At 29.3% G+C, this 22,345-nt stretch overlaps 4 protein-coding genes across 15 annotated transcripts in view; 1 reads left to right on the top strand and 3 right to left on the bottom strand.

Annotated features, from left to right (window-relative positions):
* Positions 1–12,793, bottom strand: part of LOC119601592 (voltage-dependent T-type calcium channel subunit alpha-1G) — a 98,036-nt gene extending 85,243 nt beyond the window's left edge. For 8 of the 9 annotated variants that reach the window (XM_037952636.1, XM_037952652.1, XM_037952643.1 and 5 more), the window contains exons 1-2: positions 12,323–12,793; positions 5,067–5,462 (exon numbers count right to left, since the gene is read on the bottom strand). The gene's annotated coding sequence lies outside the window, so the exon portion shown is untranslated. The remainder of the gene's footprint in view (positions 1–5,066; positions 5,463–12,322) is intronic. The other variant, XM_037952621.1, reaches the window with a different exon arrangement.
* LOC119601645 (alpha-ketoglutarate-dependent dioxygenase alkB homolog 7, mitochondrial) overlaps positions 1–22,345 on the top strand; it is a 118,425-nt gene that overhangs the window by 87,553 nt on the left and 8,527 nt on the right. The window lies entirely within an intron of this gene.
* On the bottom strand, positions 16,121–18,584 carry LOC119601636 (vanin-like protein 1). The gene is made up of 4 exons (XM_037952696.1): positions 18,424–18,584; positions 17,707–18,352; positions 16,424–17,102; positions 16,121–16,350 (listed from the first exon to the last, which is right to left on the bottom strand). Exons 1-4 carry the CDS (start codon positions 18,475–18,477, stop codon positions 16,179–16,181), a joined length of 1,551 nt encoding a protein of 516 aa, XP_037808624.1. The 5' UTR covers positions 18,478–18,584; the 3' UTR covers positions 16,121–16,178.
* On the bottom strand, positions 18,817–21,145 carry LOC119601630 (vanin-like protein 1). Its single transcript, XM_037952684.1, has 4 exons — positions 21,010–21,145; positions 20,211–20,856; positions 19,321–20,008; positions 18,817–19,035 (listed from the first exon to the last, which is right to left on the bottom strand). Exons 1-4 carry the CDS (start codon positions 21,058–21,060, stop codon positions 18,825–18,827), a joined length of 1,596 nt encoding a protein of 531 aa, XP_037808612.1. The 5' UTR covers positions 21,061–21,145; the 3' UTR covers positions 18,817–18,824.

Genomic DNA, 22,345 nt, shown 5'->3' on the forward strand with positions numbered 1-22,345 from the left:
ACTAGAACTGAACTAGAACTGAACTAGAACTGAACTAGAACTGAACTAGAACTGAACTAGAACTGAACTAGAACTGAACTAGAACTGAACTAGAACTGAACTAGAACTGAACTAGAACTGAACTAGAACTGAACTAGAACTGAACTAGAACTGAACTAGAACTGAACTAGAACTGAACTAGAACTGAACTAGAACTGAACTAGAACTGAACTAGAACTGAACTAGAACTGAACTAGAACTGAACTAGAACTGAACTAGAACTGAACTAGAACTGAACTAGAACTGAACTAGAACTGAACTAGAACTGAACTAGAACTGAACTAGAACTGAACTAGAACTGAACTAGAACTGAACTAGAACTGAACTAGAACTGAACTAGAACTGAACTAGAACTGAGAACTGAACTAGAACTGAACTAGAACTGAACTAGAACTGAACTAGAACTGAACTAGAACTGAACTAGAACTGAACTAGAACTGAACTAGAACTGAACTAGAACTGAAGTAGAACTGAACTAGAACTGAACTAGAACTGAACTAGAACTGAACTAGAACTGAACTAGAACTGAACTAGAACTGAACTAGAACTGAACTAGAACTGAACTAGAACTAGAACTGAACTAGAACCGAACTAGAACCGAACTAGAACTGAACTAGAACTGAACTAGAACTCAACTAGAACTGAACTAGAATTGAACTAGAACTGAACTAGAAATGAAACATAACTTAACTTGAACTGAAATTTACCACCTCCTTAGCTATCCTCCCTAAAAGTAGACTAAACATATGTAATTAAATTTTACATTAACTGAGGTAATAACGATTCTTTTTAAATGTTTATTTTTACCCCTTCCACTACATTTCACTTCCCTAAAGAATTCTCTTTTAAAAGGTGTTTATTTTTTAGATCTTTTCATTTTTTTATCGTAATTGTTATTCTTATTATTATGTTGATGGTAGACAAAAGTTAAGCATTTTATATGCCAAGTTTATGGAAATTAAACGTAAATATGCACATTGTACTTGTATTCTTGTTTTTTTTTCTTTTGTAAATGAATTCGAGAGTCAGCAAAAAACAAACAACAAAGAAGACGAAAAAACTATTTATTTCAATTGTTTTGCAGTACGGCCTCAATATTATCTCTACTGATGTTCGTTCTTATTGTTGTTAAATAAAGTACTTTAATAGTATTTATTGTACATCTGTTGATTGTGGTGGGTTTGTTTTCATATTAAAAACATTATTTTCTTGTTTTTTTTTCTGTACTTGTATTATCATTATTATTTTCATTTAAACTCTGTTAATGAAATTAACATAATTTCCTTACTTTACTTATTTTTGCATATTTTTTTGCGCACATTTGCATATAAACATATGTAAAGTATGCTATTATTGTGTTGTATCATTATTATTAATATTGTTACAATGTTTACAGTACAGGGTTTAATGAATGGTAATTGAATTTTAAGAGAAGAAAATTTCAATTGAAATTTTTTAAATAAGTTTCTGAAAGATAATAAGTAAGAAAATAATTAAAAAAACTATTAATAATTTCCTATTTGTTAGGTTTTAAAAGCTGAAAAAAAAGAATCTTTATTAATTTCTTACTTTTTTGAATACTTATCTTAACCACCCTCGTTCAATATCCCAAGGCATATACAAATCTTCAACTATTTCCAACTTGCCACAAATTTAATGTACTACAAAATGTTTTCCATCTGATTATCAAAATTTGAGTAAATATTTCTTTCCAAAATTATTTGTTGTTTTGTTGTTGTGTCTATACCATTGTTGGCAAATTGAGTTTTTGTACAAAATATTCATTGATTTTTACTTTTTCAACTCAAAGCAATTTTTGTATATTTAACAATTTTATAAACAAAAAAATTTATTTGCTATACAAAGCAAAAAATCAAAAAAAAAAAAAATTAAAAGAATCTATTTTTGTGTGCTTACTCGTAAAAGGCAAAGACACCTCATATAGCAATCGTCAACATGATTTTGAAAAAAATCTTAACACCTGATTTTGGTTCTTAAATTTTTTTAAATGTTATTTAATTGTTTTGTATTTAATAAATACTTAAGTTCTTGTTTAATTTCTTTAAAAAAAACATTTGGCAATATTGAAACATATTCTCAAATATATTTTCAAATATTTATTCTTAAATTATGTTTATTTAAATTTTTACTTGGACTTAGTTATATAAACATGTAGTTGCTTTTTTATTAGGAAAAAACTATTTATTAGTTGGAATTATCTAGTACTTTAATGTTTGTATTTCTTTAACTAAATATTAAAACAATAAAACCTGAATGACTCATAAATTTTAATGAAGGTTGTATGCCGTGATAAAGATGCAAGAGATGAACAAAAAAAATTTTAGGAAAATTTTAAATACTATAAATTTTAAAACAGCATGTAGATAGCACGTGGAATATTCAACAAATAATTTAAAGATTTTATTAAGAGATTTTTTTAAAGGACCCTTCATGATACCTAAGGGATATTAAACGGACTGGGACGTTTATCGTTAAAACTAAGGGGAAATCAGTAACCTTTTAAGTTTTTATTTTATAAGTAATACAATGTTGTTCTAGCTATAAAGTACCTTTTGATGTATGTTTTATTACAAAGTAATTTTTATTACTTTGGTACTGGTTACAGAAGTGTATTTTATAACAAAGTACTTAAAAACACGTTATTACAAAATACATTTTAAGTTTTTATTAGATTTGTGTTTTGTCTAAAAAGTACTTTTTTATTTTATACTTTATTACAATGTACTTTTCCGGCTCTTATTATGTACATTATAGAAAGTATTTTTTTTTCGTTTTTGGTACAATTTTAAAATTTTTAACTCTTTTAAATAATATTCAGAGTATTTAATTTCAAAGAACTCAACTACTTATAACAGAAATAAATTAGAACAGAACTAGAACAGAACTAGAACAGAACTAGAACAGAACTAGAACAGAACTAGAACAGAACTAGAACGGAACTAGAACAGAACTAGAACAGAACTAGAACGGAACTAGAACAGAACTAGAACGGAACTAGAACAGAACTAGAACAGAACTAGAACAGAACTAGAACAGAACTAGAACAGAACTAGAACAGAACTAGAACAGAACTAGAACAGAACTATAGAAACCGCAACTAGAAAGAACTCGAAAACAGAATAGAACCAGAACTGAGAACAGAACTAGAAACAGAAGTAGACCATGAACTAGAACATGAACTGCCCGAACAGAACTGAACAGAACTAGAACAGAACTAGACAGAACTAGAACAGAACTAGAACAGAACTAGAGATAAACTAGAACAGAACTAGAACAGAACTAGAACAGAACTAGAACAGAACTAGAACAGAACTAGAACATAACTAGAACCGAACTAGAAGAAACAAGAACTAGAAAGAATATAGAACAGAACTAGAATCAGAACTAGAACAGAACTAGAACAGAAAAACTAGCACACAGAACTAGACAGAACTTAGAACAGAACTAGAACAGAACTAGAACTGAACTAGAACGAGAACTAGACAAACTAGAACAGAACTAGAACAGAACTAGAACCGAACTAGAACAGAAACTATGAACAGAGATAGAACAGAACTAGAACAGAACTAGAACAGAAACTCAGAACAGAACTCGAACAGAACACTAGAACAGAACTAGAACAGAACTAGAACAGAACTAGAACAGAACTAGAACAGAACTAGAACAGAACTAGAACAGAACTAGAACAGAACTAGAACAGAACTAGAACAGAACTAGAACAGAACTAGAACAGAACTAGAACAGAACTAGAACAGAACTAGAACAGAACTAGAACAGAACTAGAACAGAACTAGAACAGAACTAGAACAGAACTAGAACAGAACTAGAACAGAACTAGAACAGAACTAGAACAGAACTAGAACAGAACTAGAACAGAACTAGAACAGAACTAGAACAGAACTAGAACAGAACTAGAACAGAAGTAGAACAGAACTAGAACTGAACTGGAACAGAACTAGAACAGAACTAGAACAGAACTAGAACAGAACTAGAGAGAACTAGAACAGAACTAGAACAGAACTAGAACAGAACTAGAACAGAACTAGAACAGAACTAGAACAGAACTAGAACAGAACTAGAACAGAACTAGAACAGAACTAGAACAGAACTAGAATAGAACAGAACTAGAACAGAACTAGAACAGAACTAGAACAGAACTAGAACAGAACTAGAACAGAACTAGAACAGAACTAGAACTGAACTAGAACAGAACTAGAACAGAACTAGAACAGAACTAGAACAGAACTAGAACAGAACTAGAACAGAACTAGAACAGAACTAGAACAGAACTAGAACAGAACTAGAACAGAACTAGAACAGAACTAGAACAGAACTAGAACAGAACTAGAACAGAACTAGAACAGAACTAGAACAGAACTAGAACAGAACTAGAACAGAACTAGAACAGAACTAGAACAGAACTAGAACAGAACTAGAACAGAACTAGAACAGAACTAGAACAGAACTAGAACAGAACTAGAACAGAACTAGAACAGAACTAGAACAGAACTATAACTAGAACAGAACTAGAACTAGAACTAGAACAGAACTAGAACAGAACTAGAACAGAACTAGAACAGAACTAGAACAGAACTAGAACAGAACTAGAACTGAACTAGAACTGAACTAGAACTGAACTAGAACTGAACTAGAACTGAACTAGAACTGAACTAGAACTGAACTAGAACTGAACTAGAACTGAACTAGAACTGAACTAGAACTGAACTAGAACTGAACTAGAACAGAACTAGAACTGAACTAGAACTGAACTAGAACTGAGCTAGAACTAAACTAGAACTGAACTAGAACTGAATTAGAACTGAAATAGAACTTAACTAGAACTGAACTAGAACTAGTTTAAGTTTGCATGTTTTTCAATATTTCGTCTTTAATTTTCTGTAATTCTTAGCAAAACTGAGTGAATTCTATTTTATAAAACTTTTTCAAACTATTTATATTAAATGTTTATATTTGCTGTTCTTTTATTATAGCCCCATTTTACTCACCTTTTTTTCAAAACAATCTGCTGATATTTTATTTTATTAGTTGTTCCAGAATTCCATGAATATTTGTTTAGAAATTTTTTTCTACGTTTTCACTTACTACAATAAATTTGTTGACGGTGTGTAGCACTGTGTGTACTATTTCAATTTCAATATTATTTCAAATGTTTGTATTACAAATGAATTTACTTTATTTTTGATTTGCTTACTTGTTGGGCTCTTTTAATTTATTTTCTTTTATTTGGGATATTTTACATATATTTTTTGTTTCTTTTTTGCTATGATTTTTATATTATTTTTCTTCAAAATTCTTTATATACTGCACTACACTGTCAGCAACTCGTTGGTTTGTCCGAAAAAAATACAGCAACAATAACAACAACACAAAAAATAAAATAACTGTAAATACATGAGCGCACAAACAAAAATTTTAGGTAAACATTTGCAAAAACACGAAAAAAAAGAGAAACTCAAATAAAACGGCAACAAATAAGACCAAGAAGAAGCGAAAAATGGCTTCTTCATAAAATAATCAAAGGCAATTTTGATGCTGTTTACTCTGTCCGTCCGTCTTCGATTTAATACGATGTGTATACGAACTCTATATTATTGTTTTTTCTTTATAACGATAATTTAATGTGCAAATGTGTGTGTGAGTGTGTGTATTTGTATATTTATTTTTTTTTTCTTATTTTCCTCACATATACAAACTCACATACTATAAATTCTTTATTTATATGAGTAAAAATGTTGTGTTGGTACTTTTTTTTTATATACAAATTTCTGTTTCTATCTAAGAGTATTTGTATTAAATTTTTTAGTCAATTTACTGTTTTTTTCGGATTCTTTATAAAATATTTATGAAAAACAACAACAACAACAAATAATAACAACTGAAAAATAATAAAATAAAATTATTGATCATTAAATGTTGTTTTACATAAATAATTACTTTTTTGTTTCTGTACTAATTTAGTCTTTTTTTTGATATTGTTTCAAATTTAATTACTTTTTTCGATTCTTTTTTTTTAATTGTTTAAATGTTCACAGAAAAAACTGAAAAACGATTTCAATTACCAAAACCTCGTTTTCAATTATTTTATTTTTTGAAGTTCAACCTTTAACAAAAATTGTATATTCAATTACTACTTATAATTGATTTCGTACACAAAATTTTTATTTTTTCTATTTTTGTTGTTGTTAAATAAGTATTTGATTATACATTTTTATGAATCAAATACAAAATGAATTGAACCCTTTTAAAATTTTTGATTAATCGTTTAATTGAAAATTTTTTTATATTAATTTTTTCTGTGTTTTTTTGTTACTTTTATTAGTATTAACTTTTACTTGAAATTTTTAATTTAATTAATTTTCTTTCTTATTATAGTTGAGAGTCTGTAAGTGAGAGTGTGTTAGTGTTTTTTTGTTTACTATTGTAAACATTTACTTTGTACTCGTTTTTATTTCTTTTTTGCATTTTTCCATTACATTTTTCTCCACTGAAAACAAAACAAAATAATTTAATAAATTTGCAGGGAAAAATCTGAAAGGAAACACATATGAGTTTTAAATTAAGTAAAAATATATTATTTAAAATTGATGGTTTTAATATAGTGCTATTGGCAGGAGGTAATGGATGCGAGGGTGGTTAAGAAAGAGCAAACTGTTGGTAACTTTTTTAAACTATAAGAAGAAACTTTCTGGCCATTTTTCCTTCTTCAAATTATACTTTTGGAATTTCCAATGATGTTGAACCTAGAAAGATAAGTTTTAACATATAGGAACCTTAGTGAATGGAAATCTGTAGGAAGAGACTTCTTGGTACTTTTTAATACTTCAAATAGTTCTTTTGAAGTATTATGTATGTGGTTTCGATTGAACTAGAAGAAACTTTTTGGTACTTTTTCGTTATTCAAATTATACTTTTGGAATTTATTTCAATATTGAACCTAGAAAAATAAGTTTTAACATGAGAATCTAAAGGATGAGACTCCTTGGTACTTTTTAATTCTTCAAATAATACTTTTTAAGTTTTCTCTAATATGGATTCAAAACACATGCGGTTCTGATTGAATGAGAATCTTAAAGATGTTTCGTACTTTTTAATTCTATCAGAAGAAAATGTTTGGTACTTTTTCGTTCTACAAATTATACATTTGGAATTTATTTTTATATTGAACCTAGAAAGATAAGTTTTAACATGTAGAAACTTTAGTGAATGGCAATCTGTAGGATGAGACTCCTTGGTACTTTCTTCAAATAGTACTTTTGAAGTATTATGCGATTCTGATTGAATGATAATCTTAAAGAGCAAACATGTTTGGTACTTTTTAATTCTATAAGAAGAACATTTTTGGTACTTTTTCGTTCTACAAATTATACATTTGGAATTTACTTTGATAGGAACCATAGTGAATAGGAATCCTTGGTACTTTTTCATTCTTCAAATAGTACTTTTTTAAATTTTCTATAAAGACATGCGCTTCTTTTTGAATGAGAATCTAAAATAGCAAACATGTTTGGTACTTTTTAAATATATAAGAAGAAACTTTTTGGTACTTTTTCGTTCTACAAATTATACATATGGAACTTAGTGTGATAGGAACCTTAGTGAATGGGAATCTATAGGAAGAGATTCCTTGTTACGTTTTCATTCTTCGAATAGTAATTTTTAAGTTTTCTCTAATATGAAATCAAAACACATGCGATTCTGATTAAATGAGAATCTAAAAGAGCAAACATGTGTGGTACTTTTTACAGCTATAAACTTCAGGAAACTTCTGAAACTTTTTAGTTCTTCAAAATATTTGTAAATTACTTTGATGTTGAACCTAGAAAGATACAGTTTTACATGTAGGAACCAGTATGTAGGAAATAGTACTTTTTAAGTTTTCTAAAAAAATGGAGTCAAAACACATGGATTTAAACACACTTGGTTCTGCTTGAATAAGAATCTAAAAGGGGGAACTTTTTAGGACTTTCTATATCTATAGGAAGGAAATTTTTGGTACTTTTTCGTTCATTTTGGTACTTTTTGAGTTGTCAACAATATTTGCATAAAATATTGAAACTAAACATGCACAGTTATGATTGAATTAGAAACGAATGGAGTTTTTGGTACTTTTTTATACTTCTAATGGTACTTTTAGAATAAAACAATAACTAAGAGAATTTACTATTTAGTACTTTCCCTATTCGGACGATATTTCTTGAATTTTCTTTAAAACCTTGCCTAAAAACAGAAACATAAAGAGTTTTTTATGGTGATGCTATGGTACTTTCTTCTAATAGTACATTTTCTTTCACACAGTGTTCACACTTTCAACTTTTATGTTTTTGGAAACTATCAACCGGGTTTTACTTTTAAGACTTTTTAAAAATTGTTTGGAATTCACATTTAATTTTACTTGAAGTTTATATATTTTGACATTTGTTTTTTTTTAAATTGCTACAGTAACTGACAAGTATTGTCGGACTTATTATTTATGATTGGTTTTAAAATAAAGAAAATTTCGTAGATAATGATATTACAAAGCTACCAAAATAAGCCTATTGTATATAATTTTGAATAATGATGTTTTTGTATATAAACAACTTATTTAAAAAAACCATCCATTAGCATTTTTAAAGAACATTTTGACGTAAAAACAAATTAAACGCAAATTAACCACACATGTGGTGGCGAGTAAAATTGAAAATTTCAGGAATTTTCAGAGTTCATGTGATTATACCTTAAGACAGGTAAATGTATCATCATTTTTTCATAAAAACGCATTTTCAACAAAACGTCAATATTTTGAACATTATGGTTTGACGTTAAATTTAAAAACGAAAATTGACATATTAAATAAATTTTTTTGAAGTTATAGAGAAATTTTTTGGAAAAAAAAAAACATTCCATTAGGTTTATTTAGACAGTTTCAGTTTTTTGTTGTGGCTGTCAATTGAATAAATTCAATTTAAGACAAAGTGCATTGAATTTAAATTTCAGCTTGTTGGTTTATTTATGTTAAAATTTAATATTGAAATGTAACTGCTAATAATGGAAAATATTTTTATTTTTATGAAAGCGTTCAATTACATTTAAGAAAATAAGTCAATTTTGTTTTTATAGCTTTCTATTGTTATATTTTATTATGTTTTCTTTTTTAAACATAAAACATAAACATTTTGTTTATGTTTTCTATATTTGACATATTTATGTCTTATATTAACTTTAAAAGTCAAGAAAACTTTTTCATCATAAAACTGCTGGAACAACCAGCAAAAGTTCAATAGTGAAGGTCGGTCAAGTGGGTTAATAAAATAAACTTCTCTTCTTGTGTTTTATGATGGAGTAATATAAAAGTAGGTCTAGGTTATTGTTCCTGCTAACACACGGTATGTTTACTCTATGTGATAATAAAAAATATAAAAAAAGTTCAAGCAGACTCATTTATAAGAAACTTTAACAATAAATTAAACAAAATGCCAAGTAACAGAAATAAATAAATATACAAAACAAAATAATTCCTACTCATATCTGTGTGGCAATTAAAACAGACACTGTGTTTATTAGAGACAGCCATTGTTCCTCCAAACTGTCTTACAATTGGACAAGTAGTCTTAATGGCAGATGTAAAGATTTTCTTTAGTTTTTTTTTCTCCTTTTTCATGTTCAATAAATATTTTCATACACAATTTTCTGTTGTGAAATTTTTCTTAATTTTTTTTTTTTTTTTTGATTCGTTCAAATTAACAAAACAAATTATTTGTTATTGAAACGATTAATGAGTATACTTTTGGTACATATTTTGTTGTTATTGTTGGTGGCAACTGAGAAGAAAAAAAGTGAATTTCAAGTCTATTTATTTATACACTTTATGGAAATTTATCTCTTGTAATATTTGTGCTTGCAACTCATCTGGTTTATTTCATTGAAATGAAAGCAATACACAAAAAAAATTATTAATTTAAAATAAATATTCTTAGTTATTATAATTTCGTGGGCCAAGAACTACGCCACAAAAAAACGTAAAAGAGATTAGTATAGTGGTGGGAAAAATTTGCTGCAGAATGGGGCGGAATAGTTACAGGTCAAAATTTAAAATCATGGAAAATTAAAAGGGGTTGAATATTAGCAAAAATGGTTTTATTTAATGAAATAAATCTTAATCTTTTGTGACGAATCCAACCAAGAAAATTAGAGTATTTATTAAAGATCCTAATTTTATCGCAGATTTTAGAACTTGTAGTGGCCTCCGTTTTGTTAGTGGTTAACTTTAGAACTTGTAAGACATGAATTGAATTTAAACAAAGACAGAGCAAAATATGCTTCCCACCAAACTAGCTTTTCGATAACCTTTCAGAACTTTTTGCATTTCATTGACACAGTTTTTTGACACATAACTAATCCAAAAACTTTGAATTGAACTGTTATCGTTGAGTTCTCCACTATAGCATATATAGTTTTTATCATATTGTAAACATACCCAGCAAAAACTTACTTTGATAAGTAATGAGTAAAAAAGAAAAACTAAAAACCTGCTTTTCACTATTAGCATTTAAACTTATTTCTACACGATGATGACATTGAAGGCAAGTACTTACTACGCACGCATACAAATAACTACTTAAATAAGTACCTGCAAAAAGCGTGTTGAAAAGTTGTTGTCTTTTACGCATAAAAAATTGCTCACACAGAATAAGATCCTGGGCCTCTTGTTCGTTAATTCGCAAAACACAAAATAATGTACTTACATATCTGATTATATGAAAGTCATGATAAGAGTACTCAAAAGTAATGCAGACGCTATGTAGTAGTCCTTGAAAAGTAAGTAGTTGGGTATGTACAAGTCATCACCGAGTTGTAGCTGAGTATGTATTTATGTATCTCATCGGTGAATAAAACAGACTCTGACCAATCATAATACCTTCGATTATTGCTTGAGTTTCTGTTACTTTCTACTTTGGAAGTGAATGATGACATATGAGGCAAGTACTTACTACGCTCGCTTACAACTAACTACTTAAATAAGTACCTGCAAAAAGGGTGTTAAAACTACAAGTCATCACCGAGTTCATGCTTGGTATTTATGTATATCATCAGTGAATAGATCAGGCTCTGACCAATCAATAATTTCGATTATTGCTTGAGTTTCTGTTACTTCGTACTTTGACATATATGAGAGTTTGAATATTTTTCTTACAAAATTTGGAAAATCATATTTCTGTTCTATTTCTATATATACACAGAAGCAAAAAAGACGTTTTTAAATTACATTGGTACCAATTTGATACCAAAAGTTTTATAATTTTTCAATAACATCATCGTTGTCAAAGTATGAACGGATAGTTGTCAAATCGACAACAAAAATATAAAAAATACATGACGTTTTCAAATCAACAAAAAAATAATACGGTGTTACCAAAGTGATAACACTATGTTGTCAAACAGGAAGTTGCGTTGTCGAAATGACACAGCTTTGAATCTCTTTTTCGATGTTAATTCTATGATTTCTAAATTAATTTGATCAAGAACAATCAAGGTCTTATAACTAATAATTGTATCTGTTCTCTATAACATCTGCGAACTTTGCTTATCAATTGTCCATTAACATTTCTTGATATTATAAAAGTCAATTAAAAATGTGAATTCTTAAAAAGTCTGTTTTCATTAAAGTAAAAAATTTCTTTTATTTGAAGTGTTATATTCCAGAAAGTTCTTTAATATTAAAAAAGTATTTTAAAAAAATTTTCATTTATTTTCAAATTTGCATCAATTTAATGGCATACACGAATTAATTTTATTAATGAAATAAAATTAATAGCTTTAATAAAAATATATTTTTTAATAAATTTTACTGCATGTGACCATAAAAATTGAAATGCATTTTAAAGTTGTTGTTTTTTTTTCAATTGGATTTAAATTCAATTATTAATGGAAAAAAAACACAAAAATGAAATAAAAATTATGTATTTTGCAAAGTATTATTTGGTTAATATTTTTTTTAACTGTGAGTGTGTATGTGTGTTTTTATGTAAGTGTGTGTACATATAAAAAAAATTAAGTACATTTGTTTGTATGTATTGCTTGTATGGCCGTTTTTTTTTTCATTTAGTACTTTTTTTTGCTGAAATATAAAGTTCGTTTCCGATCGTTTAACTATAAAGTTTTATATATACACAGGTTTTATAATCAAATTTTGTAGCAAATATTTATTTAAAAAAATATATTTCTTTAAATATTTTTTTATTTATTAAAACCCTTTTTTTACCTTTAAAATTTTTTTTTAATTTAAATTGTTAGTTACTTTATAAATGTTGTTTTTTTTTTTGAGTTGTAATTATGTATGTTATTTTTCAATTAATATTTATTACAGTGTATGTGTATTTTTAGCAACTGTATTGGCTAATTAATATTTAATATTGAGTAATTATGATTTTTTTCTTTTAGGCAAAATTGATTTTTTTTATTACTTCTTTTTTTTTGGCACACAAAATTTTTAGGAGTTAATTTTAATTTTTTAAATTTCCTTTTTTTTATTAAGCTGTTGTTACTAAATGCTTTTATTTAAATTTTCAGTTGAATTTTCTTTCTAGCTGTTTGAATTTGAAATTCTCAACTTTTTGAATTTTTTATAAGTTATATCTCTTTTTTTCTTCTTTTTTGGTCACTGTTAAACACAAACACTGCGCTTTCGTTAAAATTCTATAGTTATCCGCTCGGAGGCTAAAAGCCTACTGGATTCAAGTATACACCAGCAACACACGAATGCTCTTGTAAAATTTTGCTAACGGATGGCAATGACGTGGCTTTTTACTCGTAAAAGCATTTGAAATTTTTTTGGAGAATTGCTTTCCATGCTCTCTTTGTTAGTAACAAAGTGGAGACTTTCAATATTCAAAATAAATTTGTTTAAATGTTTTTAAAGAAAAATTCCAATAAAAATTAATTAATTCTTAAAAAATTGTATTAATTATTTTATATTTAAAATAATTTTTATAAAAAAATTCCCTTATATATTTTATTGTACCTCTCCTGGAATTTACTATTAATTTCCTTCCACTCTCTATTTTTCTTTCTCTCTTATCACACCTTGTAGAGATTTAGAGTTGTTTCTTTTACATTTGATTTTGGTTGGTTGGCTGGAGAAATGCTAACAAGTGGAGCAACAGTTGAAATGAATGAATTGTTACGTTTGTTTTACACTTGATTGTTGATTAAAGGCCCAGAGAGCAAGATGATGAGGGTGTACTTGTACTTGGCCTGCATTGTGGCCCATCAGCAACACTACCACCATCAGCAGCACACAGTCAGCAGCAATATTCCCGCTCTCCTGCTTGCTGACTGCTTTTGCTAACCTGACTCAATGGTATTTTCATTTGTTTTGTTGTCAGTCAATTTGTTCCACTATCTAACGTTGGGTCTGTCGCTTTTCATTTGATTTTTCTCTCTGCACTCTCCAGGTCTCTGTTGTTACTTTTGTTTAAAATTCTTCTTGTTCTTCTACTATTGCTGTTGCTTTGTTGTATGTTTAGATTTTTTTTGTTTTTATTATTTGTTCGTTTTGTATTTTATACTCGTAACACACATACACACATTTACATATGAAAATACACTCATACATATATACATATATTTAGTGGTTTCATTTCATTTATGTGCTTCTAGGTCGCGTGGCTTTTTATGCTGGTTCGAGAGCATTGATGTTTGTATTTGACTCCATGTGAAATGTTGAGAAAGGAGCCACTGACTGTTGCTTTCATTCCATTTAATATATAAATTTTTTGTTTTGTTTTGCCGCGTTTTTATTTTTGTTTGTGTGTTTAATTAACCCTTGGGCTGTTTGAAATGTTTCAACAGAGGGTGTTTTTGTTGTTTCGAATATAAAACACATTAGACGACACTTTGTTGTGTGGACAAGTTTTATCTATAGAGTAGACTATATAGTTGATAGACGAGACTATAGTTTGGACTATGGTCAAATCAAATTTCAAAATAATCTGTTTAGCGGTTTATGTATAATTCACAAAAAATTAAAACTTCGGCGCCATCTGATAGATAGATAGATGGATAGATAGGATAGATAGTAGATAGATAGATAAGATAGATTAGATAGATAGAGAGATAGATAGATAGATAGAAGCTAGATAGATAGATAGATAGATAGATAGATTTAGATAGATAGATAGATAGATAGGATAGATAGATAGCTGAAGATAGATATATAGATAGATAGATAGATCGCTAGATAGATAGATAGATAGATAGATAGATTAGATAGATAGATAGATAGATAGATAGATAGATAGCTAGATATGCATAGCTAGATAGCTAGCTAGATAGATAGATAGAATAGATAGATAGACTTTAGATAGATAGATAGAATGATAGATAGATAGATAGATAGATAGATCGATAGATAGATAGACTAGATAGACAGATAGACTAGGATATATAGATAGATAGATAGATAGATAGATAGATAGTAGATAGTAGATATATAGATAGATAGATAGATAGATAGATAGATAGATAGATAGATAGATAGATAGATAGATAGCTAGATAGATAGATAGATAGCTAAGATCGATAGATAGATAGATAGATAGATAGATAGATAGATAGATAGATAGATATATAGATAGATAGATTATAGGCTCGCTCGCTCGCTCGCTCGCTCGCTCGCTCGCTCGCTCGCTCTCTCGCTCTCTCGCTCGCTCGCTCGCTCGCTCGCTCGCTCGCTCGCTCGCTCGCTCCTCGCTCGCTCGCTCGCTCGCTCGCTCGCTCGTCTCTCGCTCGCTCGCTCGCTCGCTCGCTCGCTCGCTCGCTCGCTCGCTCGCTCGCTCGCTCGCTCGCTCGCTCGCTCTCTCGCTCCCTCGCTCCCGTCTCTCTCTCGCCCGGCTCCCGTCTCGTCTCTCGTTTTCCCTCTCCTCTCGTTCCGTCTGGAGTCTATACCTCTAAACTAGAATACAGTCAGGACATAGTATAAACATAGGTTCATAGTATCGACTATAGTTGTTCAATGAACAAACTATGAACAATGTTCATAATCTTGACACTATAGTCGGTACATAGTCTAGTTTATATTCAAGACTATTATCTAATATGTGGTCTGAACTATAATCTAGTCGAGACTATAATCTGGACTTTAGTCTAGTATATAGTCTGGATGTTTTTCCGGTCTATGGTTTATAATCTGAATTTTTTTGTTGTCATTTTATTTGTTGCCAACTTTAGGGTTAATGTGTATGTATGTATCACATATACATGTATAAATTTCATCTAAAATAAACTTTAGATTTTTTTAAGGATGCCTTGTTAAATTTCCATAAAAATGAAATTTTAGATAAAAAAAATCCTTAAAAAATAACATAATACAAAACACTAACTAAAGAGTCTTTGAGAAAAGTATTCAAATTTATGAACAAATAAATTTCACATGGTTAACGAAATATTTCATATTTTGCCCCATTTTTACCAAAAAAAAAAAAAATAAATAAATAAATAAAACATAAAGGGAAGATGGCAAGAAGGATAAAATTTGAGTGTAAATGACATACGACTCCTGTGGTTTTTATTAGCATCATTATAATGTTTTAAATACGGTCCTCTTTCTTTTTCGTTGCCTCTACTGCTTGCGATTAAACTCAAATTTTGTTGTAATCCTGTTAAGGACACTAGCATCTATAAGATACGATTAAATGTTTAACGTAAAATTTGTCATAAAAAGTGAAAATGTTGTTGGCAAGAAAATGTGTACTGAAAAAAACCCTCTAAATCTAATGAGCGGTCTACTCTTCTTTTCAGCAAACATTGTGGTATATAAAAAAAGTTTTTTTCTTTTTTTTATTTCCACTTCATAACAACCTAAATGAGACTCATTTAATTGCATTAAAAACACAATTTTAATTAAGTTTTTTTTTTTCTACGTTTTTGCTGTTGAAATTGAGCAAATACACATTTTAAGCTGCAATGTAAAAATTATGTTTTTTGCAAAAAATAATATATGTATATAAGGGTTAATGAATGAAATTTTTTTAAATGCAAAAAGTTTTTGAGAAATATAAAGTTTTTAATAACATTATAACAATGTGTTTTTCTTTAATTTCTTTAGCTTTAAATAAAATTTACAAATTTATAAATCCCAGTAAATTTAATAACAAGAAAGTAATTATTAAGATGTGTGTTGTTGCGCTTGTGGAAACCGCAGCAGACTTCTCATAATACTGGCCATAAATGCCGAAAGTCATAATGTTAGTCTGTTCTTGCAATAACTTCAAGTCCACTTCATAGACTTGACTGAAATTATAAATAATAAAACGTATTTTAATTAAAAGAAAATATAAAAAAAAAACCAAAACAAAATACATACTATGGCTTTCTGCTCGACCACATTATATCACTACGTTTCAGGGGATACAATTGATCATCCAAAATGGAGGGCATTATCAAGAGTTTGTTTCCTTTTGGAAATTTGCCTTTAATGCTAATGCTTTTGAATAACACATTGTTGGTTACTACAGCTTCACCACAACTGCTGAGCTCTGAATTGGCACAGGCATATAAAGCACATACTTTAATATCACTCCATTCCTCCTTTTCATAAGTACGCCGACCATCAAATATACCCACACGAAATCTTAAGCTTTGCTCGAGGGATTCATTTAAAATTTTTGCAGTTACTTCAAATGTACAGCATACATCTTCATCGCACAAAAATCTCTTGATGTATTTCTCTTCGCTACTTATATCTAGTATTACAGAATTATAATTTTCAATTTGGGGATCTTTTAAGAGGCGTAGTTTTGTTACATTGTGCGGGTTTTTAATTGTAGGGTTTGTGTTTTGTGGTTGGTATTTAGAGCCTTTTTTTGGTACTCTAGCCTTGTAGAGTTTACGTTCTCCCACATCACTAACCATAACGGAAACTAGATCTCCAAATTCTCCTGCATATATGCCACTACCAGTCATGCCCCATTCAGGATAACTAGCGCCAGCGGCCAGTAAATTTACATTATTACCCCAGGCCCAACCATGTTGTAGTTGAACGGCTGCAAAGTAATTTGTATTTCATTATTTAATATTTTTCTTAAATTTTTTGTTTCAATATTTTTGTTTTTTTCTAAATAAGATTTTTTATTTAAAATAAAATTTTCTTCACTGAACAGCCTTAATACAATTCGGTTCAGGGGTCATTCTCATATATAAAATAGAGAAAACCAAACATATATTACCTTCGAATTCAATTCCTCTCTTATATTAGTTAACATAAAATCATACGATTTACTCTCTTATAATTGTTTTGAATGAAATATGATCACGCTGAGCATGAAATGAGATCTTAAACTATAAAGAGCGCCAAGAGAAATATGTACAAACATAATTTCACCTATTTAATTAGGTAGGGGTTGTCTTATACACAAAATAATATGTACTAATATTAAATTTATCAAAGTTGTACAAAAAAAATATTCTTAGAAATTTGATTATTGAAAAGCTTGCACTTGAAAAACTAAATTTAAAATTTCTTTGAAAAACTAATGAATCACATTTTTATTATTTACCAAAATTACTGGGAAATTTTTAAAAGATTATGCATTCGATATCGGTTCTTTTTCTAAATCTTGTTCATAACATATTGAAAATTACACTTACCTGTCAAAAAAGGCAATTCCGAATAGAAAAGGCTGGTAAATATGAAATCTGTAATATTAAAACGATCGACCAACTCTTGGGCAGGGGTATAAAACAACATATCAAAGCAAATGAAATGACCAAAACGTACACCAAAATCTGTATCAAATATGGCATATTCCGGTTTTAAAGTAGTATTTTTATTCTCCACATACACATGAACTTTACGATAACGTGACACCACACGGCCCTCACGATCAAATACCACATTTGTATTGAAAATATTTAATTGATTACTGGCACAAGGTCGTAAATCTTCGGGTGTCGAGGGACAGTTTTCTTTTTCCGTTAAATTTATGACAACATATTTACGCAAACGGCGAGCTGCACAGGATAATTGTACAAAGAAATCGGCATATTGCTGTTGAGGATTTGTTAGACAAGGTATAATATTATCTGAGACACTTGGTACATAGGTGAGATTAAATGAATTGTTTAAAGTGCCCTCGGGAAATACTATAATATCTGTATCAATGGCCTCATCGGAATTTAATATATCCAAATAGGCTTTTAAATGTTCGTCCATTAATTGGGAAGAATTCATGCCACCCACTTGGGGTTTAAATTCCACCACTCCGGCTGTATAATAAGAGTCATCAGTTTTTACCTTTTTTTTTCATTAAACAGAAAGAAGTATTTGTTAATAACATGTTAATAAAACAAATTACTTTAACTTACTGTACTGATTAAACTTATTAATAAAACACTTATTAAAAATATAAAAAATTTCATTATTTTCACTTATTATTCCCCCTAAAAGTAGTTGTTTGAACCAACAACTTTTTAATACTGTTTAATACTTTTTAAGTAAGGTCTGCTTAATATACAATTTAAACTATAATACGACTACAAAAGATTACAAATATCTTATGATTTATATACCTACCGACTCTCCCGCTCTTACTCTCTTACTCTCTTTATATAGGTATACGATATTTAATGATTAAAAAACTTTTTTTGCCCAATAATCAGTTGTTAATGAGTTATAAACTTGTTTGCTTTTATTTTCAAAACTATTTTTTTATTATCTACTTTAAGGAGCGTGAATTTTTTTATTAAAGAACTAATCTATAGATTATTTATAACAACAAGTTTATTAGGAAAATTCCTATTATAACAACTAAAGAGTTCTTTAAGCTACCAGCTGCACCATCTCCACCATCGCCTTTGTTGTCATCCTCATCGTCTGGTTTAATGTCTACAATGCAGTCATAATAATTGCCATAGATAGAAAAGGCCATGACATTGGGGGTGGTGGTATTAAGTTCATAACGCATTTGTACAGTATTTCTAAAAAGATTTACGATTTAATTAATTTTATAGACATTTTGTTTTCTTAAGAATAGACTAGAAGGAACTTAATTACATTATGCATTATATTGCATTAAAAGTAATTGTTTTTGATAATTATTAAATTGTAATTGTAATTTAAGTATTATAAATGGAATAATTCCAATTATAATTATTTCTAATTGGTATTTCTCAATTTCATCTAATTGTAATTAGATTTTTTTGAATCATTACTTAATGTAATCATTAGCCTAAGCTTGGTTAAGAGGCAAATAAAAAACTTACTTTTTATCAGTTTCTTCCCATTTGAAGTGATTTACTGGCACCGGCATCATATCAGCAGTTAAACTATTGGGCATAATTAAAAATTGTTCAGCCTTGGGGTAAGTGGCTGTAATGGTGATATTTTCAAATACTACATCGATGTCGGTGGCCATAGTTTTGCCACAGTCCATTATATCTTCACCTATACAGCTAAATAAGGCACAGTTTTTAAGTTGATTAGTTTCGGCCGCCACTTCATTACGCAAACCATCATAGACACCCAAACGATATTGATAGAATTTATTTTCCTTCTCAGCCAACAAAGGTTGCCATTGTATTTCGAATTTACAGCAAAATGAAGAATTGGAAAAACACATTTCATGCTTAACACTATTACCAGCAGTCAAGTTGAGAGGTACGGATTCATAACTTTGCAAATAATCCCTTTTTAAAGTGATATTAGGCAAAGCTAGTTTTTTTTGATTGATAGGACTTAAAGGTAAAGATCTTTTGGTTAAATGACGATATTTGGGTACATGGGCTATATACAGCTTACGCTCTCCCAAACCCTGATTCATTTTAGCCGTAATAATACCCTTACGACCGTTATAAACTCCTGTGCCGGTAGAACCTACCAAAGGGTTCGATGAACCCGCTGCTAATAAATTAACATTGTTGGCATAAGACCAGGCCTGGTGTACTTGGACCGCTAAAAATATTCATAGAAATAGAAACCCAAACAAAATTGTTAAAGATATACACGTTTTTTGATAGCAAACTTCTTATCGCTTTCAATTGCAAAACAGGTCATAAACTCTAAAATTGTTTTTCAAACACTATTTTTAAATACTTCAAAAAAGCAATTAAAAAATTCTTGAATCATTTTGATTTCTGCCCGGATACTCACTCACCTGTTAGAAATGGTAATTGCGAAAACCACATAGAGGGGAATATGAAATCTTTAATGCCATTGTGTTGGACCATAGATTCTGCTGGCGCGTAAAACAATATATCAAAGCATATAAAATGACCAAAACGTACACCAAAATCTGTATCAAACCAACCGGTTTCGGGTGCAAAAGTGGTATTCTTATTTTCACCATATAAATGGACTTTGCGGTAACGTGACAAAACCGCTCCATTACGATCAAACACGACATTGGTGTTGTACAGATTTAGGCCACTACTGGCACAGGGGCGTGTGTCCTCTGGAACTGTTGAACACAATTCCTTTTCCGTTAAATTAATCACCACATAAGAGGCTAACTTTCTGGCAGCACAGGATAATTGCACCAATAAATCATGATATTCTCCCGTATTCACATTACAGGGGATTATTAAACCTTTGGCCGGATTGGGTACAAATGTGGCCTCTTCATTATTATTAAGCGTAGATTCGGGAAATACTATAACATCGAGATTTTTAGCATCTTCCGATTCTAAAATAGACAAATAACCCTTAAGATTGTCTAGCATGCGTGCTTCGGCGGTAAGGCTAGTAGAGGGTCTGAATTCCACCACTCCGGCCGCGTAAAAGGGATCATAGGCTGTGCTAGCCTAAATACATACAAACAAAAGCATTTTTTATTATTTAAACTTTAAACAGATAGCACTTAATTACAATAATAATTATTGTTTATATATTTTTTTATCAGTTATAATGCAAATTTCTTTATTTAATAATTTTATTAATCTTCAACAAAGACACACCTGTAATGATAACTGGGCTAAAGCTATTACTGCTATAATTGTTGTTAACATTTTAAAAATTTTACTATCTGTCTAACGCACTTAACTCTAACACTGATTGATATTCACACCTCCACAGTCTAAATTAAAATGTTTACAAATTCTTCCAGTCATTTTACTTAAATTCTATAAATTAGTAACAAGTTTTAGTTGTTCTTGTTATAGTTTATTTATTTGTTTGTTTTTATATATGTACATAGTGAAAAAATTTTAATCTAATCAAATCGAAAAAATCATTTTAGTCACACACATTGTCGATGGTGACAAAAAAAGATTATTTTGTCACTTTCTATACCAATAAATAATAACTTGTTTTTCTGGGCATGAGAAGATAATGAAGTATACCTTTAGGATCATCGAGTAAATAATTGGTAAATTATGTTAAAAACATGATTAGTTTTGCATTAAAATACTCATTATTATCTTGTTAACTGAAGTGTTGTTTTTTGGTTGAAGATTAAAATACAGTTAGAAAAATTTTGAATTATTTTTGGTATATAGTATTGTTTATAGTCTAGTCTATAGTGTAGTATATAGTCTAGTCTATAGTGTAGTATATATTCTAGTCAATGGTTTAGTATAGTCTAGCCTATAGTCTAGTCTATAGTCTAGTCTATAGTCTAGTCTATAGTCTAGTCTATAGTCTAGTCTATAGTCTAGTCTATAGTCTAGTCTATAGTCTAGTCTATAGTCTAGTCTATAGTTTAGTCTATAGTCTAGTCTATAGTCTAGTCTAGTCTATAGTCTAGTCTAGTATATAGTCTAGTCTATAGTCTAATCTATAGTCTAGTCTATAGTCTAGTCTATAGTCTAGTCTATAGTCTAGTCTATAGTCTAGTCTATAGTCTAGTCTATAGTCTAGTCTATAGTCTAGCCTATAGTCTTGTCTATAGTCTAGTCTATAGTCTAGTCTATAGTCTTGTCCATAGTCTAGTCTATAGTATAGTCTATAGTCTTGTCCATAGTCTAGTCTATAGTATAGTCTATAGTCTAGTCTGTAGTCTAGTCTATAGTCTAGTCTGTAGTCTAGTCTAGTCTATAGTCGAGTCTATAGTCTAGCCTATAGTTTAGTCTATAGTGCAGTCTATAGTCCAGTCTATAGTCTAGTCTAAAATTTCGGGAAAACAGAAAGAAAACGAGTTATTTTACACAAACTTCTAATACGTAATATATTTTACAAAAAATCGTGAACTTAATGAACATATTTTTTCAAATTTCGCAATCTTTTTTAAGTAAACATAAATCTAACTATTAAGTTTATACTCATATGTTATTATAACCATATTTTTACTTACCT

The sequence above is a fragment of the Lucilia sericata genome, unplaced genomic scaffold, assembly GCF_015586225.1.
Source record: "Lucilia sericata isolate MDLA Ls3-8-SP2 unplaced genomic scaffold, ASM1558622v1 Contig000006F_arrow, whole genome shotgun sequence".
Lineage (NCBI taxonomy): Eukaryota > Metazoa > Arthropoda > Insecta > Diptera > Calliphoridae > Lucilia > Lucilia sericata.

Excerpts from the sequence above, each read along its gene's own strand:
- LOC119601636 (XM_037952696.1), bottom strand. The coding sequence starts at position 18,477 with ATGAAATTTTTTATATTTTTAATAAGTGTTTTATTAATAAGTTTAATC. Across the intron at positions 17,103-17,706 it reads GGAATTGCCTTTTTTGACAG|CCGTTCAACTACAACATGGT; the intron begins GTAAGTGTAATT and ends ATTACTTTGCAG. Across the intron at positions 16,351-16,423 it reads TGGTCGAGCAGAAAGCCATA|TCAAGTCTATGAAGTGGACT; the intron begins GTATGTATTTTG and ends TTATAATTTCAG.
- LOC119601630 (XM_037952684.1), bottom strand. The coding sequence starts at position 21,060 with ATGTTAACAACAATTATAGCAGTAATAGCTTTAGCCCAGTTATCATTA. Across the intron at positions 20,009-20,210 it reads GCAATTACCATTTCTAACAG|CGGTCCAAGTACACCAGGCC; the intron begins GTGAGTGAGTAT and ends GAATATTTTTAG. Across the intron at positions 19,036-19,320 it reads TGGGAAGAAACTGATAAAAA|AAATACTGTACAAATGCGTT; the intron begins GTAAGTTTTTTA and ends AAATCTTTTTAG.